At 36.4% G+C, this 27,694-nt stretch overlaps 2 protein-coding genes across 2 annotated transcripts in view; one reads left to right on the top strand and one right to left on the bottom strand.

Moving 5' to 3' along the window:
* Positions 1-11,022, top strand: part of CMC1 (C-x(9)-C motif containing 1) — a 114,013-nt gene extending 102,991 nt beyond the window's left edge. The window contains exons 4-5 of the mRNA XM_006859175.1: positions 2,719-2,809; positions 10,902-11,022. Coding sequence (XP_006859237.1) covers positions 2,719-2,809; positions 10,902-11,022 — 212 coding nt within the window. The remainder of the gene's footprint in view (positions 1-2,718; positions 2,810-10,901) is intronic.
* A 4,808-nt stretch (positions 11,023-15,830) lies between these two features.
* The window catches only part of AZI2 (5-azacytidine induced 2), a 36,954-nt gene continuing 25,090 nt past the window's right edge, over positions 15,831-27,694 (bottom strand). The window contains exons 6-8 of the mRNA XM_006851606.1: positions 26,272-26,330; positions 18,561-18,679; positions 15,831-16,350 (exon numbers count right to left, since the gene is read on the bottom strand). Of these exons, the coding sequence (XP_006851668.1) occupies positions 15,938-16,350; positions 18,561-18,679; positions 26,272-26,330 (591 nt within the window). The 3' untranslated portion in view covers positions 15,831-15,937. The remainder of the gene's footprint in view (positions 16,351-18,560; positions 18,680-26,271; positions 26,331-27,694) is intronic.

Raw genomic sequence — 27,694 nt, 5'->3', positions numbered from 1 at the left:
AAGTATATTTCTTTACGTATTAAAACAACTTTTAATAATCGTACCATAGTCTGTTATTCTCACTGTCAATTGATATTTAATAGCTTTCTTTTAAGATATATGCTGGTAAATGAAATATTTTTCCATAGCCTTTAGTGGTTATGCAGGTAGTTATAGAGAGAATACGATATGTACACTTTAATATTCAACATAGTAATACTGGAAGATTGAAGCAATTTAAATTGGATTCGTTTCAGAATAACATTTCAGAATCAGTTAACAACATTAGCAACATCACTTTCATACAAATGTATGGTAATGTGGTATGAAAGAAGATCCTCATTCAAATCTTGTTGCTAAACAAGTGACAAAAGCCTTACAAACAGCTTGAGGTTTCAGGCCAGTCACAATTATTCCTGAAGAGAGTTGGACAAGTGTGAAAATATATAGACTGTTCCTTTATTGTGATCAAAGCACATAAATGCTATTTCCCATCAATTTCCTGCTAAGGATTTTTTATGTATATTAGAGAAAATAATCTTAAAACGGTATAATGTCTCAGGATTCTATTATACATTTCTCCAATGAATTAAAAATAATGGATTTGTTACATTCGGAAAGTGAACATTTGATAATAGCCATTATATTTGTATTTTCCAGAAAAACACTGTGGATTTGGCCAATTAACATGCTTTCATTAGACAGAATTTATAATATTAATGATTTCTTTTAGACATAATCTGAGTTAGCTAGTCTGGTGTAAGTACAGTGAGGTTACCACAGAGTTAAAACGATGCAAGAGAAGCCAGTCCCTGCTTCAGCAATCCCGTTGAACATGGCAATTCTTTCAAAGAAACCTTTAGCCAGATTTAGCCATTTTGGATTCATTATATGCAGATATCCCTTTTGTAGATTGTTGTTGTTGTTAAGTACTGTTGAGTCTGTTCCAATCTATAGTGACCCTGTATTGGGTTTCCGAGGACCAACTGGTGAGTTTGAACCACCAAACCTGCAGTTCAACTGACTTTGCACTGTAGCGCATTAACCCATAGCACCACAACAGAACCTGTTTGAAGACATGGAACCAACTCGACAGTACTTAACAACAACAATATATATATATAATATTGTTGTTGTTAAGTACTGTCGAGTCAGTTCTGACCCATAGGGACCCTGTATAGAGTTTCCAAGGAGCAGCTGGTGAGCTTAAACCACCACCCTTGCAGTTCAAACATCTTTGCAGTCAGGTGCATTAACCCACAGCGCCACACCAGGCCTCAAGGAAGGCTTACAATTGTCGAGTCCCATATCCCCAGCAGAAGAGACAGGGACAGTCTTTCCCATGTATTAGGAGCAGGCCACATCCCCAAGAAAACCTCCTTTCAGTTGATTGGCTACACACTGCCAATCATCAGAGATGGACTGCAAGGTCAGTTTGAACTGCAAGGTGTTGATTCAAGCTCTCCAGCCACTCCTCGGAAACTCTATACAGAGTGGCTCTGAGTTGGAACCAAACCTTGATGGCAGCAGTAATGTGTGTGTATTTATAATTTCACTGGATTTGCTTCTCTAGAAAATCCAGCCTAAGACATTATCCTTAAAGGGGCATATTACATGTCACTCATAATGTAATGTACCACACACACTAAATTGATTGAACTTAAGTCATTTCTTGGATCCTTTGTCCTTGTTTTCCTGTTTGCTCTTCTACCAGTTACCCTTCAAATATGGGCATGATGCTGCAAATGGATGCAGGTATCTATGCTATAGTGTTGTTGTTCCCTTAAAGCACACCTAATGAATATTTTATGCATTTAACAAATCTTCATCATTTTTTGTTAGCTTGTGGTTTAAAATACTTTTGCTCTTATATACATTATAGACACTTATGCAGCATATATGTACATATGTGTCTATACACACATATACACAAGAAAAAATTACAGCTGGTCTAGTTGTTGCTGGAGGATGGCATGAGGGTTTTCTGGATTGGTAGTTCCGAGTATGTAGGATACCAAAAGGACCAGTAGAATTCTGTAGACAAACTATGAAAACAGAAATTCAAAAGAAAACCATTTGAAATTTCTGGGGAATCTAAGAGCAGAGTTGGGAATGAAATGAGAGCCCTGTTAACAGACCTGAGACTCCAGAACAGAGTTATCTTGTGCCATCAGATTGGGGTCCACCAAGTTTATTTACTGTATTCTAAGAAGAAATGCGGAGATTAGACAGCAATATCATAATTTTTTGGTAACTAGAAGCAAATTCCCTTTACTCTTTTCATTCACTCACCATAGAAGAGGCTCTCTTCTCTGTTAGAAATCTTACTCAAACTCTACATCCTGCCTATCTCCACAAAGCCTCCTCATCCCCTTATCTTAAAAGCCATCTTTTATTTCTCACAAGTCTTCTCTTTTATTTCTACAAAAAGAATGCCGTTGATCTTATTCTTTTACTAGTGTTACATGTCTTGCAGTGAATATTTCCAATGTGCCAGGCACAATCTAGATAATAGGTGTTCAGTGAATGATAATTTCATTAAATACGTTGTTTGGTTGTTAGTGCCATTGAGTTGGTTCTGATTCCTTGCAACCCTATATAGGGTTTCCAAGATATGGTTGGTGAGTTTGAACTGACATCCTTAGTGTTAGCAATCCAGTGCTTATCCTACAGCACCACACCAGAACTTCTAATATAATTATAGCAGTATTTATTTTTCTTCCAAATTTTTTATTTCAGATTTTACCAAATGTTGCAAGGATTCTGGAATCCTCATGGTAGTAAAATGCCGGAAAGAAAATTCTGCAATGAAAGACTGTCTAACTGCTTAGTAAGTAGTTACCTCAGTGTTTGTCCTGTGGTCTATCTGCACACACGCACCCAGAAACACACACATAATTGGTTAGAGTATGTTGTTTGTTAACTTAATTACCTATAATGCATGTATACCACTCCCCTTACCAAAATCATCACAGCATTGGCTAAGTCAAAAATTTGAATTTATTAAAATTTTTCTAAAAGAAGAAAAAACAATGTAATGTAGTGATGAAAGGATCTTTTCAAGTTATTTTGCCAACTTTTATCTGAGTAAAAATATTATGACAATATTTGACAATGGGTTTTTTTATCAACAAGTTTATTTCTAGAATTCAGTATAGATTTATTTTTATTTCTTTTAATGGAAAGGTACAGAATTAGAATCTCTAAGACCTTTCCAACCTTGTGATTTATTAGTGTCGCTTAACTTATAGAGGAGCTGGGGCAAATTAAATGAAGACTAAAGAAAAAAAGCAACAGCACCACTTAACAACAATAAAAACTAAAGCTATTGAACATCTTTTCATAGGCTTATTGCATATTTTCTTTGGTGAAATGCCTGTTCAAGTCCGTTTTCCATTTTTTAATTGGACTGTTTGGCTTTTTGTTGTTGATTTGTAGTTTATAGTCTAGATAGTAGCCTTTACCAGACGTTAAGTTCCCAGATATTTGTCTCCCAGTCAGTGGGTTGTCTCTTTATTTTCCTGATAAATTCCTTGATGCACGAAAGTTTTTAATACTGCTCAAGTCCAGTTAATCAATTTAACTTTAACAATAGTTCTTAAACAGCATGTATGTCATTGTAGTTCTTCAGATCTTAAAGTGAAATTATGCAAAGTTCCTTGAATGCAGAAACTTGAATGCTGTCTATTTTATCTGATGGTTTATTACACTGAGAAAGAGTCCTGCTGCACTAAGTGTTGTTATTTGATAGATAGAAGTGTCATCCGAGTGTTGGTGCCCATTACTTCTTCTAGACTTTGCTTTCTTAACCTGGGTAGCATATATGCCGGTAAGATATCATGTATTTTAAAAGATTAAATGAAACAGATTCTCTGAATCCTATGTGCTTTCTATTTAAATAGCAAATAATGTACGCTTAACCTTTTATCGATTGTTTTAGAAATGGGACAGCCGTTAGGTGAGGAAACATGCTCAATTTGCACGTTGTTGTTGTTGTTGTTGTTAGGTGCCATCAAGTTGGGTCAGACTCCTAGTGCTCCTATGAACAACAGAACAAAACACTGCCTGGTCTTACACCATCTGCACGGTCATTGTTATGCTTGAGCCCATTGCTGCTACCACTCTGCCAGCCTATTCTGTTTGGGGTCTTCCTCTATTTTGGTCACCCGCCGCTTTACCTAGCATGATGTCCTTCTCCATGTCCTTCCTGATAACATATCCAACGTATGAGTGACAAAGTCTTGCCATCCTGGCTTCTAAGGAGTATTCAGGCTATACTTCTAACACAGATTTGTTTTTTTGGCTGTCCATGGTACTATTACTATTCTTCTCCACTACCATAGTTTAAAAGTGTCAATTCTTCTAGGGTCTTCCTTATTCATTGTCCAACTCACCCATGTATATGAGGCTATTGTATATAGTATGGCTTGGGTCATGCACACCTTAGACCTCTAACTGATATCATTGCTCGTGAACACTTGAAAGATGTCTTTTCCAGTAGATTTGCTTATTGCAATACATCCTTTGCTTTCTTGACTGCTGCTTCCATTAATGTGGATTGTGGATCTAAAGCAAAATGAAGACTTTGACAACTTTGTTTCTCCATTTCTCATGATGTTATTTATTGGTCCAGTGGTATAGAAGAAATAATGCACTCTCCATTGAGGTGCAATCCATACTGGAGACCATAGACTTTAATCTTCATCGGTAAGTAATTTAAGTCCTCTTCACTTCCAGCAAGCAATAAATGGTAATGCGTAATTGGTATATGAGTTTTCCTCCAATCCTGATGCCATATTCTCCTTCATATAATCCAGCTTCTCTGAGTATTTGCTCAGCATACAGACTAAATAAGTGTTGTCAAAGATCACAACCCTGGTGCATACCTTTCCTGATTTAAAACCATAATGTGTTCGAACGACTGCCTCTTGGTTCTTCATGATCACATTTAAATGTTAAGGAATACCCATTCTTTACAATGTTATCCATAGCTTGTGATGGTCTACACAGTCAAAAGTCTGTCCATAGTCAATAAAGCACAAGTAAACATCTTTCTGGTACCTCTGCTTTTAGCCAAGATCCATCTAATGTCAGCAATGATATGCCAAATTCCACATCCTCTTCTGAGTATGGCTTGAGTTTCTGGCAGTTACCCATCGATATACTGTTTTTTTAAAAATAATCATCAAAATTTTACTTGGAAGTGATATTAATATCATTCAGTGAATTCCCCATTCTGTTAGGTCATCTTTCCTTGTAATGAGCACAAATATGGGTCTCTTCCAATCAGTTGAATATCAAAATTTCTTGGCATAAATGAGTGAGAACTTCCATTGCTTCATCAGTTTGTTGAAAGATTTCAGGTTGTATTCTGTCAATTCCTGGAGCGTATTTTTCACCATTGCCTGTTTTTCATTGCAGTTTGAACTTCTTCCTTCAGTACCATTGGTTCTTAATCATAAACTAACTTTTGAAATGATTGAACATCATTCATTTATTTATGGAACAGTAACTGTGTATACCTTCCATCTTCTTTTATGCTTTTTGCATCTTTCAGTATTTTGCCCATGGAATCCTTCAGTGTGCAAGTCAAAGCTTGAATTTTTTCCTTCGTTCTTTCAGTGTGAGAAATGCTGAGTGTGTTCTTCTCTTTTGGTTTTCTAATTCCAGGTCTTTGCACATTTCATTTTAATAGTTAACTTTGCCTTCTCAAGCTGTCTTTGAAATTTTCTGATCATCTCTTTTGTTAATACTTATTACTTCCAGTTGCTTTAGCTACTCCTGGAGGATAAGAACTCAACCCCAAGGTCAGTTTGAACCACAAAGTCGGTGGTTTAAAATCAGCAGCCACTCCTCAGAAACCCTATGCAGGATCAGTGAGTCACACCCAACTCAATGGCACTTAACAACAAAAACATCAGAAGCAAATTTCAGAGTCTTTTCTGACATTCACTTTGTTTGGTGTTTTCTTTCTTTCCTTTTTTAAAATGACCTTTTGCTTTCTTCCTCTGTGAAGTCCTTGATGTCATGCCACAGCTTTTCTGGTTTTGTGTCAGTGTCTCATGCTTCAAGTCTGTCCTTGAGATGGTCTGTAAATTCATTTGGGATATGCTCAAGGTCATATTTTTTGCGTCTAGTGAACTTCTTTTCATTTTCTTCAGCTTCATTCTGAACTTGGATATGAGCAAATGTTGGTCTGTTCCCTAGTCCACCCCAGCATTGTTTTGGCTGATATTGAATTTTTCCACCATCTAGTCCCTCAGATGTAGTCAGTTTGATTATTGTGTGCTCCATCTGGTGAGGTTCATGTGTAGTTAGTTACCTTTTATGTTGTTTAAAAAAGGTATTTGCACTGAATAAGTCATTGGTCTTGCAAAATTCTATCATGCAATCTCCATTATTTCATCACCAAGGCCATATTATCCGAATACTGATCCTTCCTTTTTGTTTTCAACCTTTGCATTCTAGTCATGGGTAATTGTCAGTGCATCTTGAGTGCATGTTTGCTCAATTTCACATCGAAGAAGTTGATAAAATTCTTGAATATCATCATCACTTATTTTCTTAGTTGGTTCATAAATTTGATAATGTTAACTTGTTTTTCTTGTAGGCGTGTAGATATCATCACAGATAGCATTGCATTTCAGGATATATGTTGAAATGTTCTTTTTGATACTGAATGCTACTCCAGTCCTCTTGAATTTGTTGTTCCTCGCGTAGTAAACCACATGCTTGTCATAATGAAAATGGCTAATACCAGTCCATTTCAGTTCACTAATGCCTAGGGTATCAATCTTTATTCATAACATTTTTTTTCCCACAGCTTCCATTTTTTTCTAGACTCATACACCATATATTCCATGTTCTGATTATTAATGGTTATTTGTAGCTGTATCTCCTCATTTTGAATTGTGCCTCATCAGAAAATGAATGTCCCAAAAGCTCTATTCCAGTCTCTCATTATGGTCAACTCTCCTTTAAAGACACAGCTCTTTCCCAGTCATGTTTTCAGTGACTTCTAACCTGAGGGTCTTACCTGCTGGCACTATAACTGACATTTTCTGGTGGTATCATATTATATTTTGTTTTCTGAAACTATATCTTACAGTGTTCTTCTGCTAATCAAGGTTTTCAGTGGCCAAACATCAAGAAGCAATCTGCCTCTTTCCTTCTAGTCTGTCTTAGTCTGGAAACTCCACTGAAATCTGTCCACAATGGGTAATCCTGCTGCTATTTAAAATATCAATGGCATAGTTTCCAGCATCACAGCAAAACACAAGCCACCACAGTATGACATACTAGCAGACAAATGGTGGGCCCACATTACCAGTAATTAATAGTAATAGTACTAGCGATTGTTTTGGGGTCAGTACCAATGATAAATGGAGCTCTGGTAGCGTAGTGGTTACGAGTCGGGTTGCGAACCTTAAGGTCAGCGGTTCGAAACTACCAGCCACTCCGCGGGAGAAAGATGAGGCTTTCACCCTCGGAAACCCTGTACAGGGTCGCTATGGGTTGGAACCGACTCAACGGCACTTAACAACAACAACAACCAATGATAAACACTTTAGTCAGAAAGAAGTTCTTTCTGTGACTTAACTATTCTTTTAGTTCTATTCCCTAGTGCTCCAAGAGATGTTTAATGAATAATATTGAATTTGTTAAATCTGTTTAGTTATCAGTTAAGTAATCTCTATGCCTCAGTTTCAGGAACCATAATAAAATTGGTATTATTACTATTCCTCCTTCCAGACAGGGCAACACTAGAACATAGTGGATAGAAACACAGCCTGTGGAAAGGGCAACCTGGCTTAATTAGATCAGCCAAAATTTAGCTAGCCATGTGACCTTAGGCAGATTCCTCAGTGTAAAATAGAATAATTATAGCCTTGGAGTAATTATGAGGTAATACATGTAAACAGTTACCACGATGCCTTGGTCATAGTTGGTGTTCAGCTAGTGTTAACTCTTTTGTGATTTGTATTTGTTAGTGTTAACTTTTCTGAATAAAGAATATTAATAATCTTTTATACCCTGTAAATTGTTGTTGTTATTAGGTGCCATTCAGTCAGTTCAGTTCACAACAGAATGAAACACTGCCTGGTCATGTGCCAGCCTCATATTTTATATGTCTGAGCCTGTTCTTGCTATTTTCTCAGTCCATCTTACCGGGGGATTGTCCTCTTTTTGGCTGACCCTCCACGTTGCCAAGCATGATGCCCTTTTTCAGGAACTGCTCCCTCTTGGCAAAATGTCTATGGAATACGAGACCATTTCTTGCCATCCTGCCTTATAAGGCTCATTCTGGCTGTATTTCTTCAAGGACACATTCGTTTGTTCTTCTAGCAGTCAATACTTTCAGCATTGTTCACCAGCACTATACTTCAGATGTATCAAGTCTTCTATGGTCTTCCTCATTTATTGCCCAACTTTCACGTGCATTTGAGGGCACTGAAGAAAATAATAGGTTCCATCCAGTCCATTCTGAGAGTGTTGGTGGCACTGTCAGTGTTGAAATGCTAATCACAAGAAGACAACAAAGAAGGGAAATATCAAAATGGATGGCAGAAGAGACTCCAAAACTTGCTCTCCAGTGTAGCGATGCTAAAGCAAATGGAAGAAATGTAAAGGTAAACGAGCTAAATAGAAAATTGCAATGAACAGTTTGAGAAGACCAAGTAAAATATTATCACAAAATGTGCAGAGACCTGGAGTTAGAAAACCAAAGGGGAAGAATATGCTTAGCCTTTCTCAAGCTGAGGGAACTGAAGAAAAATTCAAGCATCGACTTTGCAGTATGAAGGATTCTGTGGTCAAAATGGAGCCCTGGTGTGGCGCTGTGGGTTAATGCACCAGACTGCAAAGCCATTTGAACGGCAAGGTCAGTGGTTCAAGCTCACCATCTGCTCCTTGGAAACCCTATACAGGGTCGTAATGGGTCGGAACCGACACTACGGCACTTGACAAGAACAACAAATGGGCAAAATATTGAATGATGCAGAAAGCATCAAAAGAACATGGAAGGAATACACAGAGTCACTTAACAAAATGAAATGGTTGGTCTTTAACATTTCAAGAGGTAGCATATGATCAAAAGTCAGTGATACTTAGCGAAGAAGTCCAAGGTGCATTGGCAAAGGCATTGGCAAAGGACAAGTCTTTGGGAATTGACAGAATACAAATTGAGATCTTTCAACAAACTGATGACGCAATTGTTATTGTTCAGTGCCATCAAGTCGGTTCTGACCCATAGGGGCATATTAATAGCATATTTATCATGTTGTTGTTGTTAAGTGCCATTGAGTTGGTTCCGACTCATAGTGACCCTGTGTAGGGTTTTGGAGGAACAGCTGGTAGATTTGAACTGCCGACCTTGTGGTTCACAGTCTACTGCTGATTCTACAGCACCACACCAGGAGTCCGTATTAGTCATAGTCATTTTAAATTTTTTGGCCTGATAATTTCAAAATCGGAGTCGTGGTGTAATTCTTTAGGAAAATACTGGAATGTTAACTGCAAGGTCAGGCAGTTCAAACCCACCAGCTGCAACTTAGAAACCCTATACAGGGTTGCTGTGAGTTGGAATGACTCAACTCTCTAAAACACTCCCACTCACAGTGGTGGTTGTGGTATTTGCCTGTTTTTCTCTTCATCTTTTGAGGTGGTGGCTTGCTTTAATACCTCAGTTCTCTGATGGATCTATAAATTGATGATTCTGGTTTGTCAGCTTTTTTCTTTTTGTATGGAAATTATATTCCTAAAATTTCTATGTGGCTTCCCTGATAATGCTCTTTTCTTCTTTCCCCAACATCTTTATTTACTGCTTCTCAGCCTTTTCTTCTTTAGCCTACTTTTAAAAGTTGTTCTACCTCTGGTTTCTGTTTTAATATGGGCAAGTTCAGTTTATACCTCTGGATAGTTACTTCCTGTGGGCCGTGCCATTCTCTGCCACTCACTATCATCAGGCCCAAAACTGAACTCAGCTGCTTGCCTCCCGCTCTAACGTAATCTTCATTATCTTCTAACTCTAATTAGTTATTTATTTTTTTCCCCTAAAGTCCCCCAGATCCATTTCTTTCGCCCCTTCCTTGTCTCAGTCCCGAGTTGTTTCTTATCATGGTTTGAGCCATGTTTGTCCATTCCAGCTGTGTCAGTTGTACACATCCACCTGGATCCATTTCCTCTCTTCTATGTGCTTTTCCTTGTGTGCCTTCTGCATTTGTTAGACCTTCAGAATGCAGCCTGTGACAGCCCTCCTCCTGCCTCCTTTCTCTGTTCCTTTCACGTTTCCATGTTGCTCTGTGTAACCTGTATCATAGTAGCACTTATTGTACATTCACAGTAACGCAGTCTTTACTATTTGCCCTGTAACACCATGTGATCCTTAAAGCTAGGTGGTGGTGTGGAGTCGGTTCCAACTTATAAGAGCAACTCTGTATAGGGTTTCCCAGGCTGAAAGCCACATCTTGTGCAGAATGATTGGTATTTTCGACCTGCTGACTTGAGGTTAGCAGCCCAACTCATAACCACTGTTCTAAATAATTGTTAAGTGCCGAGTCAGTTCTGACTCATAGCAACCCTGTATTGGGTTTCCAAGGCTGTAAATCTTTGCTGGAGTCTAATTTTTCCTCTGTGGAACAGCTGGTGGGCTCGAACTGGTGGGTTGGCAGTCCAGTGCTTAGCCTAGAGAGTGGTAACATTTCCAGGCTGAGCATGACAATACAAAAAAGGACCACTAAGCTTTTTTTCACAATTTTAATTTCGTTGCGTATGTTTACAATGAATTCGCAATCACTGCTGTCTAGTTTTAAAGATTGAGCAAGATGAGTTATGTGCCTGTGTGTTAATAATAAGATTATATTGAAAGCTTGCAGTTGTTAATTCATTTTAAAGACAGGCTTTTTCTTCTTTCTTTTTTGTAGTTACAATGATCCAGCCTTTTATGAAGAGTGCAAAATGGAATACCTGAGAGAAAGGGAAGAATTCAGAAAAACTGGAATTCCTACTAAGAAAAGGCTACAAAAGCTTCCCACAAGCATGTAGACCAAGTTTTAAATGACATTCAGCAACTCTAATATTTACAGAAGGCTCAATCGGTGTTATTAATGGAATCAGGATAAGGAGTATCTTTTTTACTTTATCCTAAATTATGGAAATGTTGATTTTATCTGAAATAAAGTTTGTTTTTTTGTTTTAAACATCAGAGTTCCAGTTTATTAAATGTGTTTGGAGTAATTAGTGGAATGAAATATGACTTTCTTGATCATTCTGGATTTTTAATAACATTTTCCAGAGTAGTCCTTTAACAGTGCTGCTGATTTTTTAAGTCCCCTGTGGATCTTATTCTTTACGATTGTTGTTAAGTGCTGTTGAGTCAGTTCTGACTCATAGTGACCCTGTACAGGGTTTCCAAGGAGTGGCTGGTGAGCTTGAACTGTCAACCTTGCGTTTTAAAGTGACCTTGCAGTCCAGAGCATTAGCCCAGTGTCACACCAGGACTCTTTACTATTGTATATACAGGTTAATCACATAAACAAAAGGGCCTAAAGGAAAGCAGGGATGGACAGCTTTCAAAGGTGCTAGTAACTAGACAGTATAGCAAAATGTATGAACATGAATCCTCCTGGCTTTAGCACTTTGTAGCCATGCAACCATGGATTGAGTCTCACATGCTTGTAGGGTTTACTGAATACTGCAAGTTAAGTGTTTAGAATAGTGCCTCCAACTTACTGTTAGTAGTAGTATTAGTGTAAACCCTTAGAAACATAAAGAGATAAGTACTTACATGAATTTTACTTACAGCTTTGCATTATGTTCCTTGACCTTTTAACTTTATTTAAAATACTTTTAACCTTTCATTTTAAAAGGCCTTCTTTAAAAGCATAAATTACCAATTTGTAACATAGGAATGGTCTCAGGAGCTAGTATAAGAAAATTCTGTCCCAATACAGTAATTAAAATTTGCTCCTTTTTCCCATTAACTCTTCCCTATAGTTATAATGGAGTCCTGGTGCGGTACTGTGAGTTAATGCAGTGGACAGCAAAGTTGGTTTGAACTGCAAGGTCGGCAGTATAGGCTCACCAGCTGCTAACCCCATAAAGGGTCGCTATGGGTTGACACTGACTTGATGGCATTCAATAACATAGTTTTACCTGCTTCTAACCAGTTTCAAAATTAGCAAATTTGTACATATTTATATGGTGGTTGTAGCAGTTGTGGTGTGGCATTCAGTTAGTTTCAACTCATTAACAGCTCTGTAGAGTTTCCGAAACAAGAAATCTTGACAGGAACAGAAAGCCTCATCTTCCTCTGACTTAACAGCTAGTAGAGTTGAACTGCAGACCCTGCGTTGCGCACTCTAACTTGTAACCACTACGTTGCCAGGACGCCTTCGTATTTATATGTTGCTGTTGTTGTTTGTTGTTATGTGCCGTTGAGTCGGTTCCGATCCATGGCGACCCCGTATAGGATTTTCGAGGAGCAGCTGGTGAGTTTGAACCGCCAACCTGGCAGTTCAGATGGCTTTGCAGTCTGGCACATTAACCCACAGCGCCATAGTCTTCATTAAAATCACAGGAATTCTACACATTGTGACAAGATTTAACTTTGGTCCCAATCCCATTATATAGATTTGAGAGATTAATTTATAATAAAAAATTAATAAGGTAAAGCAAATAGGCCCCTAAAGGACCAGTGGTTTCTTGATTTCATTTTACTCTTTAGTCAATCACTTAAAAAACTACCCTTAATTGAAATGGAAAGAAACCACATTTTCATACCTCAGAGTGTAAAAGGAGGGAAGGGGATTACTAAAACAGACAAAAGCAAAGTAAATCTAGAAACACTGAGATCATGTAATATAAAGGCATGCAAGTCTGTATTTGTGTTGGCCATTTGGTACTAAACTACTTCCTAAAACAAAGGACCTTAATTCTTGTTTTGAATGACCCAAATGAAAGAAAAGCCAAAAAAGTTGCTTTAAGCAGCTAGGGGATTATGTCATAATCCACTATTCACTAATCACTATTCATAGCCACTATTGTATAATATATATTCAAATCAATGGGATCTGCTTCAATTTTATGGGCACATTCACTTACATAAATGCCACTTTCCCTCTAGGCCCTAGACAAATTAGGTTTAATAATTTATTCATACCTCTTTATCTTATCAGAAACTCAGCAACTCTACAAAGCTTTCAGGATACTCATCTACCTAAAATGGGCTTTAAAAAGTCTGTGGGAAAATAGCATTAAAAGATAATGGAATTTTTCCACAAACTTTTTGAAGTCCATTGCATCTATTCTTGTGTCTACTTCTTTGACTTACGTGTCTCCTTCAGATGATTCTTGGCTTATTTATGCCTCTGCTTATTCCATATTTATGAGTGGCAATCCACAGCCTTTCTGAATTACTATCATTTTATGTTTGAGTCCTTTAGTTTTTTAAGTCTTCACTTTTGCTCGTATTTATTTTTGGTTTTTCACATATCATACATAGATATAGTCTTGCTCTACTTATGAATTTGGTTCTCTTTTGGCAGCACCTCAGTAAAAAGGTGTTTTTTAGGAAAGACATACATATTATTTTATCTAATAAGGAATTAGAAGGAAAAGGAGTAGGTAGCTTTTTAGTTGTTAGCTGCTAGCTATCTCTTCATTCTGTTGTTATGGATATGTCAAATTATCAGTGTAAAAAGAATTTTCTAGATATATTCAAGGGAATCTCTTTGAAGTAAGTCTTAACTAGTATACAACAGATCTACATTAAATTTTAAATAGATTATATGTAAAGTATTGGCAGTCTTCCCATTTATTTTTCAATCTTTGTATTGAAGAGTATAATATAAAATTTTGACAGTATAAACATTTTTTTAGCACTGTAGGATAACCCTGGACTGCTAACCCAAAGTAAGCAGTTCAGGGCTACCAGCCACTCCACTGAAACCTTACAGTGTCTCTGAGTCAGAACCGACTTGATGGCAGCTAACAACAGCCACCTTTTCCTACACGTTTATTTAGCACTTTAAATTGTCAAGAACACTGAAGCACTGACTTCCAGCATCTTGGTTTGATAGGTATCATCACTCTATGGTTTAGTTGGAAAAGTGTGTTTTCACTCAAAGGAAATTGGCTTAAAGATTAGTAGGAGAAATGTTTGTTACATGAATCAAATGATCAAGTATCAATTTTAGTGGTTGACTTTGGAATACATAGGCAAGGGCAGTATTCACATCCACTTCAATTTCAAACAAAAATAATTCATTTTAATGAAACAATTCTTCACATTGTTCAAAGCATTAATTAAGCCATTGTCTCCTAAGATGTATTTTCTTTACAAAGGAAAAATTTCCAATTTGGTTTTAAAAAAGGCAAACCAATAAGATACACTAGAGATTAGATACAGCCTATGCAGCCACATGAGAAATAGTTTCTGCTGCTTTGTTATTACACAGGTAGTTGCTTCCTTCAGCTAAAGCCTCGATTCTTGGATTTGTTTTATGCATATTGAGTTTTGTTCTATTATTTGGCAAGATATCATACTCCCTTGAGTCAGCTGTGTTCATTGGTCAGAATAAATTTCAGCATCTGATACCAATTCCATTAATCACAGACAAGCTTGAGTAAGTGAGTTAGATAATAGAAAGACAAAAATATCTGGTGAACAGTGAGCATTGTTTATGTATATATGCTACTCAGTAATACAGAAGAGATTTGAGATATTCTTTTGAGTTCAAGATATATGAAACTATCAAAAAAGTAAAGTCCTCTTATATGGAAGACTTTATCCCTAGGCAAAACATGCATGAAACATGTAATACATTATATTTTAATATTCATAATACCTCTACCCTGAAGTTTAAATTTTCCCATAAAGTTCCATGTCAAGCCATTTTTTGTCATTTCTTTGTTTATAAGTAACAGGCCAACTAGAAAGCTTTCACAAATTTCATGATTGTACAAACTTCGTTTCTAGAATTAAATTCTTAATTTAAAATCACCATCATGAATAAAAATGTTACATTTCAAAACAAACCCTAATATTTATAAGGCGTTCTCTCAGCAGCTGTAGTCCCTTTGGAGAAAATGACTTTATAAAGTTAAACACATTTATTTATATTTTCCTTGTGATCACTGAAGGAGACAGATTATAGCCTGAAGTCTCTGTTGCTTTTTCTACTTCTAATTGGTTTTTAATCATTCATTCACGTAACACATAGTTCTACAATTATTTCATTTTAATCAATTATGACTTGAACAATAAACTGGGACAAAGTTGGCCTCAATGACTAGATTATTTGGAGTGTTAGAAATCAAATTGTAATTCTAAAGTTTACTGGCAAACAATATTGTGATTAATATGCTATTTTAAATTTTAAACATAATGGCATATAGAGATGGAATAGTATAGACACAAAAATAATTCCATTATCGTTATGGTCAATAGAAATAGAACCTATTCATACTGCCATTTACTCTTTTATGTAATTTGAACCAACTTACATAATTTTAGTTTCATGAACTAACCTGATTATTTTTTATAAATGATATATATTACATGCTTTGTAAATCCATGTCCAAAAAGGTCCAATTTTGAGGATGAAATTCACAATTGTAATCAAAGGTATAAAAACAACAACAAAAGGGTCTTTTTAAAAACACCTTAATTATTAGTAATGCATATTTACTTCTTTAGTAATGCATATTTGCTTCTTAGTCATAACATGGAGCTGAAGAATATACTTTCATACTAGAAAATTAACTGGATAATTATGTAATGGTTGAGTATGTGCAAATATGCATGTGTGTGTGTGTATGTATGTATATATATATATATATATATATACATACTGCAAAATATTAATCAGAATCCACTTTCAGGTTGTTAAATAATTTCTCAGGGAAACCAATGAGAGATATACATATCCTTGTGGCCAAATCACAAATCTTTTCAGAATTAGTTCTTATAAAGGCAGTTTTGATTATGTTGATCCAAGTAATGCAGTGGTGGCAGGTTAGGTAAAGGCAAATTTTTGCTTCTGGTTTCTCCAAATGCTGTCTCACTTGATTTAGGTGGGCTTGGGAATACCCAAGAATTATCTTCCAGAGAATTTCTGCCATAAGAGTTGTGTTCCTGAAAGTCTGTACCATCACTAGGAATGGTTCTTTCATTATCTGTCCATGTTTGGAGAATTGCTTTCTCTGAAAAAACCTTTGTATCTCCTGGTAAAGGAGAAGATGTGGTATGAGAAAGAGCTCTGCCATTTGGTGAGAAGGGTGGATGTTTTTTGTATGTTGCAGTATAATTTGTCAGGTGCAGTTTTGTGCTGTCTCTCCCCAGGTCTTCATTGCTCCCTTCTTGGGCAAAGTCTGAAAAGAAAGCCTATGTTAGATAACAGTTTTCAAGGCATTAGTGATCTTAAACACTAACAAGTCATTAATTTGGCTGAATTCTAAAAATGAACATTTCCAAGTTAGGGTGATGATCGAAGCACTGTGACTTGGAAGTAGACCGTATGAGCTCTAATTCTGGATCAGATACGTAGTGACATGGTTGACTTGAGTCAATTGGCAATTCCAAATGTCACTTTCCTGACTAGAAAAAGAATATAAGTATTGCTGTCTTGCCAATGCCAGAACATTAGAAGATGAATGAAGAACTGCATTTAACAATTGAAAACTGACTTTAAAATCAAGTACTAACTCTGTTTTTTATCATGGCTCAGTGAAGACTTACAGACAGTTGATGTATCAATGGGGATTTAGAAGATGTTCTATGTTTTCATATTTATTTAAGCTAGTATAGAATTATTTTGTCTGGTCAAACCTTTCCTTCATAGGTGATCCAGAAATAAATTTTATTAAATTACATAATGTAAATTGTTAAGACCCGAATGAAGTTTTATAGATGTTTTTAATATATATTTAAAGCAACTTTATAAATACATTTTAAATAAAAGCTTTTAAATAAGTAATCCAGTTTCTTGTAAAATACATATAAATAGTAAATGTAAATTTTGTTCTGGTCACAACATACATCAACTGGAAAAAAAAGGCAAAAAAAAAATGTGTTTAGTATACTAAGACTGCTATTTAGCCACTGCCATCTTAATGGTACTATACGCTTTTAATCTCATCCAACTTCATGTACCATGGTAGAAAAGAAAAGAAATATATTTTAAGCTCAACAAGGATACCAAGTGTAACTAAGGCTTAGCTCACTGTGGTTTTAGAAGAAACAAATTTTAATAGTTTCTGGATAAAGGTTGGTTGTAGTCCAGGGAAAGATGATCTAGTCTTTGCTCCTCAAAGCAATGAAATCACTGGTAAGGACTAGTGACCTTGAGCTTGCCTATGTCTGTGAAACTCTGCTCAGGAATCTAAGAGTTCAAAAGAGCCAGAAGGTATATCACTTTGCCAGTTTGGAGGTACAAAACAATGAGCTTTGCCCAAGTATGAAAAAAACATTTTTCCTTTGTTATTTTTGGAAAGTTATACTTCTTTCATATACACACAGTCACACCAAAACTTCCTGTGAAATTATGTCCATCTCAATTTATGGTCTCTTCAACTATATCCCTGAGCACTGAGAAATTCAAAGGCAAACCTAACTAGAAACTAAGCTAAGGCCTGCTAACACCACATTGTAACATACACATTGTATTGCCTGATTTGTAAGTACTGCAAACCTGAAGGAATATATCCCCTTTTCTAAACTGTTTTCTTTCCCAATGTAAAACATTATTCTGTGGCAGTGAATAACCCAAAGAGGAGAACTATTCATAAACATAATTACATGATAATTATTATTTTTTTTTTATATATAATAAGTGACATCCCATTTCTTTAAATTTTAGGGAATTCAAACTTATATTGCAAAATTTTTGAGAATACACTTATTGAGCAATTTGAGGTAAAAATGCACTGATTTTTCTTTGAGGTACAAAAATAGCTTTGGTTAAGTAGCCACAACTAGTTATACAAAACTGAACAATTTTAACCAGTTTATTAAAATAATTAAATATAAAATGCAAAGCAACTGAAATGGTTTTGGGGCTGAATGGGGTGTGGAAAAAGCACTTAGTTTCTGTTTTAAGCAACGTGTCTTTTATGGAAAGAACAATGAGGTATATTTTTTAACAATCAACCAAAAAAACTGAAAACTATTATTTTCAAAACAATTTTGAAAGCTAGGTCTTCAGTGTATTTTGTAGCATGGGAATGAAAAAAAAAACATTTGGTATCCTTTTTCTTTGTAATATATGAAATAGTTGTGGTAAAAGGTCAACTAGAGCAAACTTAACACCTCAGCCTTATACACATAAGCAACACTTGGCTGAGAAAAAGCCACAAGGGGAAAAGAATACAGTACTGAAGAAAAACACATCAGCAACACCTTTATGTGTGAAGCTGACCAGTGTGAGACTGAAGCTAAAGCAGAGCATGGGTAGGCTTGGAACACAGTATATGTACTTTGGTTTATCAAACTCATTTGATGAGATTTTGATAAGATACTATAGCTACTTGCTCATCAAACAGTTTGGTTGGAATCAGTTGGTTTCCGGCAAATAGTGACTTGCCTTTCTTGACTGCAGATGGGGTTTTCAGTTTTCTCAGCAGTTCAGCTTGTACTTGAGTTACCAGATGTAAATTAGACATTTCTCTCTTCAGTTCCCAGTATACATGCTGCATATTATCACTGAAATACAGTTTTGTTTTTAAAAAGTTAGTGGTCATTATTCTCTTTATAGACAGAAGGCAGCAATATTAAAAAAGATCTGTACTGCTAAAATTAGTTTTGAGATGATACATGTCCTTCCTCTGATCCTAATTACACTGTACTAAACAGAATGTTATTATAAAGACATTTCCTACTCAACAAGTTTTAGATTTCTTCTCAGAATTGAGATTTTTTTTTGTACCCCAGTGTCCAGTGGTTTCAATGTAATAGTAAAGAATATGTTCTTTACTTGCTAATCTCAGCGACAATAAAGTTACATTCATTCATGTATGTTTTAAATTTGTCTCCTAGTCATTCTATTTTGATGATGTAAATTAAAACAATATGCCAATTGCTACATGTATACTCAAGCCCACATTAAAATAAATTGTAGGTTTCATGCATTCTATTTTTTTATGTTTGACTGAGCTGTCTCATACTGTTGGTTCTAAACCAATGTGACATGACAGCCCAAGATACGAAGAGCCAGATGATTTTCTGGTAAGAGAAAAGAAGCTAGAAAGGGAAGATTCAATGAAATAGAAGTAAAAGCTTCACAAATCCCTCTGATATTTTCACAGTGAAAGATATTTTATCTCAATTATCTGAGAAACGCTACTTAAATTAGGTACTTTAAACATGTTTATAGGTTTCAGTCTTCTAATAAACACTCTAATGTGTATGTGCATGATTGTCTCCTTTTGGCTCAACCTGTATTCTATTCTACAATGTTATCAATAACCATATAAAAATCAAAGTATACAAACGTTGCACCATACCGCCATTTGTATTCAACCATAAACAAAAACCTTTAAACAGACTTCCAGGGGAAAAGACTCTAGATATAACTAAATCTAAAACACCACTGTAATTAAGAAAGTAACAGATACATTAAAACACTGAATTAGTTAATAAAAAAATGGAATTAAGAGATAATGAAAATTTCCCATGAATCTTTTGAAGCTCCATACCTTTTTTTCCATGTGAAAATACTTTAATTCCACTTGGATTAACTTTTTAGATGTGGTGATGATGTTAAGTGTCGTGGAGTTGATTCTGAATCATAGCGATCCCATATATAGGGTTTCCAAGTAGTGGCTGGTGGGTTTGAACTGCTGACCTTGTGATTAAGTTGAGTGCTTATCCTACAGCACCACACCAGGCCTCCCATTTCTTAAATAGGAATTGTTTTATTTTGGGGGTGCTTAGGATTACTTTCATTTTAGTCTGTTATAACTTCATTGATTAGCCAGTTGTTAAGTGCTATGGAGTCAATTCTGTCTCATAGCGACCACTTCCAAGGAATGGCTGGTGGGTTTGAATCACTGACCTTGTGGTTAGCAGCCCAGTGCCATTATCCTAGGTGTTGTTGTTATGTGCCATGGTGTCGGTTCCGACTCATAACGACCTTGTTGTACAGGATTTCCGAGGCTGTAAATCTTTATGGGAGCAGAAAGCCTCATCTTTCTCCCACGGAACAGCTGGTTTGTTTTGAACTGCTGAACTTGCGGTTCACAGCCGGATTCATAACCACTACGCTAACAATCATAAGACTTTTTGCAGTTTTTGATAGGTGTGAAATAATTACCTAACAAAAATTAGTTAACCACCTTTGCTATACCAGTAAACATTTGCAATTTTGCTACAATAAGTTTCACAAAGGAACCGGTCTTAAATGTGAAGACAGATGCTGGTCCCTTGATGCAATTCTCGGACTCCAATATGCTTTCCAAAGAGTTACTCACATTACACAGCAGTAAATGTAATATGCATTAAATGTTCAGATGCTAATTCTTGCAGATAGATAGTTGTGAAATGAATAATAAACTTTTAAAATATCTTTCTAATTGGCAAGTGATGGGAAGTCAATAGGACTTGAGAAAAGGAAAAGTAAATGCCCAAGACAGTGTACGAGCAATGAAATACCAAGCACATCTAAAACTTATTCAATAGCTAGCCAAGCATGTAAAATAAAAGAGAAATAATTAAATAGAGATGTTAAAGCAGTGGTCAGTATATTTTCCAATTCAACTGAATGAAGACTACTTATAAATTAAGTTAAACTGAAAATTAGGTCACAGAGTAAAATATAGTCTTTTTGCTCTGTTTTCCTTAATGTCACCTGAATTAGAATTATAAGTTTAAGCTCTCCCTCTTGTGGATAAAAAAGTAATGACAGTGTTATTTCAGTTAAAACGCTTACTAGTGCTTTTCTAAGTATTGATGCTTTTCTCATATTGATGCTGCATAAGGTGTCCAAGGAGTGGCTGGTGGGTTTGAACAGCTGACTTTGATATTAGCACTTCAGTGCTTGCCTTACAGCACAACTCCAGGATGTAAAAAATTTATTTTTAACTTTATCTACTTGCACAAAATATTTAAAATATTTAAATGAGATTGGAAAAGACATGTCGTCATCCCACAAATATTGAGCAGTTTCAAACCAGCCTTATTATCTAGGTATTTGTAAGACTCTGAGGGCTTCAAAAAGTGTGTGGGAAAATTCCATTATCTTTTAATTCCATAATTCTATAAACTTTTTGAAGCCCCTTCTTATGTACACTGCTCCCTCATGTCCTCTCCCCTCAGTTCCTGCTGAGGGTCTTCCTCTTTATTGCTGACCCCCTTGACTAAGTATATCTACTTTACCAAGAATGATGTCTCCAGGAATCGGTCCCTGCTGATAACACGTCCAAAGAATGTAAGATTAAGTCTTGCCATCCTCGATTCTAAAAAGTATTCTCCTATATTTCTTCCAAGACAGATTTTATTTAATATGCTTGGCGCTGTGGGATAAAGCTCTGGACCACTAGGTCGGTTTGAACCACAAGGATGGTAGTTCAAACTCATCAGCTACTCCTTGCAAATCATACAAAGAGTCACTATGGCACTTATTAACAACAACAACACAATACACAAGCATCAGTATTTCTCTGGTCTTCCATATTCATTGCTCAGCATTCACATACATGTGGTAGTGTGCCTTCAAGTCAGCTCCAGCTCATAGTGACTCTGTTCCAGCTCACAATGACTCTGTATAGGGTTTCCGAGGCGACTAAAAATACCACGGCTTGGGGGGTTCAGGTGTTCCTTGGAAACCCTATACAGAGTCGCTAAGAGTTGGAACTAACTCCACAGCACATAACCACCAACCACACCATACTATTTCCTTAAGGGAGTAAACTTTTTAATTATTGGATGCCATTAATACTGTTGTTAAGAGTTATTTAGTCAGTTCTGACTCACAGCAACCCTCTGTAGGGTTTCTGAGGCTGTAGACCTTCACAGGAGCAGAAAGTCTCATCTAACTCCCACGGAACCAACGATAGTTTCAAACTGTTGACTGTGAGATTAGCAGCCTGACTAGTAATTACTATGCTACCAGAGTTCCTTAAAGAAACAGTATAGCAGCACCTTGTTTGCCAAGCCATATGATGATGATGGTAAGTGCCATCGAGTTGATTCTGACTCATAGCGATCCTAGAGTTTCTGATTGATTGGTTTGAACTACTAACCTTGCAGTTAAAAGTCCAGTGCTTATCCTAAAATGCCACACCAAGACTCCAGGTCCAGATGACAAAAGTTTACATATTTTTAAGAATTATTTTTCAGTTATTTGGAAAACTTTCCATTTTATTACACCCCTCTTTTTATTTCCTCTATCACGGCACTGTGGGTTACAGCACTAGACCATAAGGTTGGTTTGAACCACAAGGTCAGCAGTTCAAACTCACCAGCTGCTCCTCGGAAACGCTATATAGGGTTGCTGTGAGTTGAAACCAACTTGACAACAACAACAATCATGGTTGTATGATTGCTGTTGTTAAGTGCCATCTAGTTGGACCACTACTCATAGCAACCCTGTGCATAACAGAAACACTGCACAGGCCTGCACATACTCACAATTGTTGTTACACTTGAGTCCATTGCTGCTGCCATGGCACCAATCCGTCTTGTTGGTGGTCATCCTCTCCTTTGCTGACCCCTCCACTTTACCAAGCATGTCCTCCTCCAGGGACTGGTCCCTCCTGATAATATATCCCAAGTATGAGAGACAAAGTCTTGCCACCCTGGCTTCCAAGGTGCATTCTGCCTGTACTTAAGTCAACATAGATTTGTTTATTCTTCTAGCAGTGCATGGTACTTTTAATATTCTTCTACATCATAGCTCAAATGCATCAATTTTTCTGTGGTCTTCATTATTCACTGTCCATGTTTCACATGCATATGAGGTTACTAAAAATACCATGGCTTGCATTAGGGGCATCTTACTCCTCAAACTGGTATATTTGCTCTTTTTAAAGAGGTCTTGTGCAGTATATTTTGCCCAATGCAATATGTCATATGATTATTTGACTGCTACTTCCATGAGTGTTGAAGCTGATCCAAGCAAAATGAAGCCTTGAATAACATCAGTCTTTTCTCCATTTATCATGTTATTTATTGGTCCAGTGGTGAGGAATTCAGTTTTCTTTATATTGAGGCACAACCCATACTGCAGGCTGTGATCTTTGATGTTCATCAGTAAGTATTTTAAGTCCTCTTCGCTTTCAGTAAGCAAGGCCTTTCTCCAATCTTGATGCCATGTTCTTCATATAATCCAGCTTCTCAAACTACTTGCTCAGCATATAGACTTAAATACGCATGATGTAAGAAGACAACCCTGGTGTACATCTTTCCTGATTAAACCATTCAGTAACCCCTTGTTCTGTTCTAAAAGCTACTTCTTGGTCTATGTACAGATTCCTCATGACAACAATGAAGTATTCTGGAATATCCATTCTTCACAATGTTACCCATAGCTTGTCATGATCCACACAGTAAAAAGCCTTTGTATAGTCAATACAGCACAAGTAAACAACTTTCTGGTATTCTTTGCTTTCAGCCAAGTTCCATCTGACATGATATTCCTCAGTCCACATCCTCATCTGACTCTGTTTTGAGCCTCTGGCAGTTCCCTGTCAATGTACTGCAGTCATTTAATTATCTTTAGCAAAATTTTATTTGCATGTGATATAAATGATATTGTCTAGTGATTTCTGAATTCTACTGGGTCACCTCTTTTGGTATGGGCACAAATATGGCTCTCTTCCAGAAAGTTGTCCAGGTAGCTGTCTTCCAAATTTGTTAAGCATAGATGAGTTAGTATTTCCATGCTGCATCAGTTTCTTGAAAGATTTCAATTTGTATTCCATCAACTCCCAGAGCCTTATTCTTTGACAGTGCCTATAGTGGACCTTGGACTTCTTTCTTCAGTACCACTGGCAGATGATACAACCTTGCTTGCTGAAAGCGAAGAGGATTTAAAATACTTATTGATAAATATCAAAGACCACAGCTTTCAGTACGGAATGCACCTCAATGTAAAGAAAAAAATCCTCAACACTGGACCAGTAAATAACGTCATGATAAATGAGAGAAAAGATTGGTATTGTTTGGTACTCTCAAAGACTTCATTTTGTTCAGATCAACCATCAATACTCATGGAAACAACAGTCAAGAAATCAAACAAGGTATTGCATTAGGCAAAACTGCTCACAAGACCTCTGTAAAGTGTTCAAGAAGAAAGATGTCAGTTTGAGGACTAAGGTGCACCTGACCCAAGCCATGGTATTCTGAATAGTCTCAGATGCACGTGAAACTTGGACAGTCAATAAGGAAGACCGTGGAAGAATTGATACATGTGAGTTATGGTGTTGGAGAAGAATACTAAAAGTACCATGGACTGCCAGAAGAACAAACAAATCTATGTTGAAAGAGCACAACAGAATGCTCACTGGAAGCCAGTGTGGCGAGACTTTGTCTCTTATACTTTGGACACATCATCAGGAGGGACTGGTCTCTGGAGAAGCACATTATGCTTGGTAAAGTGGTGTGTTAGCAAATAGGAGGAAGACCCCTAATGAGATAGACTGACAATAAGGCAGTAGCAATGTGCTCAAGCTCGGGAATGGTATTTTGCTTTGTTGTGCATAGGGTTGCTATGAGTTAGAACTGACTCTTGGCACTTAAAAATAAGAAACTATTATCGAATGGGAGGATCAATCTACTTTTAATTCATGCTTACTCATAAGGTGCAGTCGAGTTCCAATGTAATGAGAAGTGATTTCACCAAAGGCAAACCCCTGCTGATGACACTGGACTCCAGTCCTTAACCCATTTGCTTACCTAGCCCATGTTGTGGCTGTTCAAAAGCACTCCTTCAGAAACCAGCAATGCCTCCGGAGGGAAAAGGGCCTCAAAAAACTAGGCTTTCCTCCTTGAATTTTAATCCTCCTTCAAATCCTGGCTTAGAAATTATTCACCATCTTGTAAATTATCTGATATTTTCAAACAGATTATTTGGGGGGGGAGGGGTGACATGCTCAATTTTTAATGTTATTCTCTGTGGAACTGTTGACTCAAATTATCTAATCCCCCATGAACAGAAGTCTCAGTCTATATTTTGTAATTCTAAAAATTACACAGCCCTTTTATTTGTTCCTTGCCTCTTTCCAAAATTATTTAAAGCATGGTTATATAATATTAACAAATATAACACATTAATAAGAGGACATCTAGGTTAAATGACAAAAAGAAGACAAGCTTAAATGACATAACATGGGTCATTTTATTATCTAAGATGGAAAACAGGTCCTTTAGGACAAAGTGCCTTCTCTACAACCTTGAGAAAGAGTTTACACAGACATCATACTAAACGCATTGTTGCTGTTGTTGTTTTTAAAAGGATAAACTTGCTTGCTGTAAAAGTTGAAGGCATAACTGAAACACAGTTCAAAAGGTGGGGTTGATTAGTTGTGACCTAGACTATGTGGCCCACAAAGTTCAACATCTGCTGGTTGGCCCTTTGGGTGAGAAAGCTTGCCAACCACTAACTAGTATGGAAGAGCGGGCTGGATATCACTACCTCCAATTGTTTTCCTTAACTGATCATTTCTTTCATTTCTGATTTTGAAGGGAACAGGTAGCAGATCATTCACTTTGGAAGCCCAATGAACAAACAGAAGATATAACAGTGAAATCAAATCTGTATTTTTCATTGGACGGGTATGTCCAGAGAGAGAGAGAGATACGATGCTAATACAGCAGAAACCAACAATGTCAGAGAAATTTAAAGCACAGAACTGAAGTAAATATATTTAAGGAAAAAGGGTTGAAGCAAAGTACTCTGATAACTACTTTTGTTATTATCACAATAGGATGGTTCATGCTATACAAAAGACTAACGGATACACGGATATTACTAGAATGTATACCTCTTTAAGTACACAGTCAGGATTTCTCACAGAATACTTCTGCATAACCCTAGCAGGCTTAACATTATATTTAAAATACTACTGAATGTTCAACATTTTTTAAGGGATCACAGTATGAACTTTTCTACTAATCAAGTTCAAGGTAATTGTTAAATAACAGTTAAATATTTCAAATACACATATGGTAGTCAGAGAGCACATTCAGAATTCATTCCTTTCTTTTAAGATGAATTCATAACATAAATCTAGGTACCTATACAAAGTGGTCTACAGATGAAAATATACTTTTGTTTAAATGTTGAAGAATGTTCATACCTTGAAATGCTTAGTCTCTGGAGATCTCTGCCCTTCAGATTGTCTTCTTGAGACAAATCCTGTCATGGTTTAAAAAACAAAACCTTAAAATGTTTTAATTTTCACATTCTATATTCTCAACACTTTATTGCCAAAGACATTTTCATCTTTTAGAGACTACGTCTGTAATTATACAGCATTGCTGGTGTTGTTGTTACGTGCCATTGAATCGGTTCTGACTCATAGAGATCCTGAATAGGATTTCCAAGGAGTGGCTGGTGGGTACAAACTGCCAACTTTGTGGCTAGCAGTCCAGTGCTTACTGTACACCAAGACTCCATTATACAGTGTAAAGCTAATTTCTTTCATTCAATTTCAATTAAATATTTTCAACCTATATCAGGTATTTCTAAAACACTTCCAATTATTAAAAGGCATTCAAGGTTTCATTTTCTTTATTGCTCCCAGGGAAAATATTTTGGATTCCCACATAATGTGTTTCTGAAGACACTAAACTGAAATCTACATTTACTAAGACTTTATTTATCAAAAATAAATAAATAATTTTAATTAAGTTACTATTTTTTCAAGATACATCTGAAGGAATTCCATGGGAATTATATTGGTGTTTCGTTCTTATTGTAAAAAAGGGTAAAAGTGTAACAAGTTACTATTCAAAAGTTGCATTAAGTTTCTTCCTTCCAAAGACAAGAATATAACCTGCTATCAATTATAGTGCAACATTTAACTTTTAGTCTTAAAGCAGTTTATGTAGTAGTGTTGTTATTGTGAAGTGTCATCAAGTCAGTTCCAACAACAAACCCCATATAGGGCTTCCAAGGAGGAAATGGTGAACCACCTACCTAAAATTCTGATCATCCAGTAATATTTTAAATGTAATTTTAAGAAGCCAGGCTATGTAGAGAGGTATTCTGTGAGAAATCCTAACTGTGCACGTAAAGAATTATATATTCTACTAATATAAGTGTTTATTAGTACCCTGAAATGGAAAAGTAAAATATAAAAAATACTCTGCATTATAGGCATTAACACATTTTGGTTTTGATTCTCCAGAAAAAGTCAACTAAACACTGTAGAAATCAACAATTAAACTGCATTTTAGTGCATCCTAGGTTGTTTTTGTTAAGTGCCATTGAATCAGTTCCAACTCATAGTGGGTGTGGGTTTGAACCACTAACTCTGTGGTTAGCAATCCAGGACTTATCCTACACATTGCCGTATCAGGACTCCTACTGAGGCGGGGGACAACTGGCCCTCAAGTTAGGAGAGGTTTTGCCACGAACAAGGCACAGACTAGGCATTTTTCTTCCCTGTTCTCCAAAGGAAATCAAAGAAGTAGATCAAGTTCATTTCAGTTTTCTTTTATCATTTAAAAAAAAAAAATTGTAACTAGTAATCTCCATAATTCTTACAGTCAGTTATA

Source organism: Chrysochloris asiatica, unplaced genomic scaffold, assembly GCF_000296735.1.
Source record: "Chrysochloris asiatica unplaced genomic scaffold, ChrAsi1.0 scaffold00030, whole genome shotgun sequence".
NCBI classification, from domain to species: domain Eukaryota; kingdom Metazoa; phylum Chordata; class Mammalia; order Afrosoricida; family Chrysochloridae; genus Chrysochloris; species Chrysochloris asiatica.
Note: the sequence above shows the minus strand (reverse complement) of the source record. Positions and strands in the feature narration are given on the sequence as shown.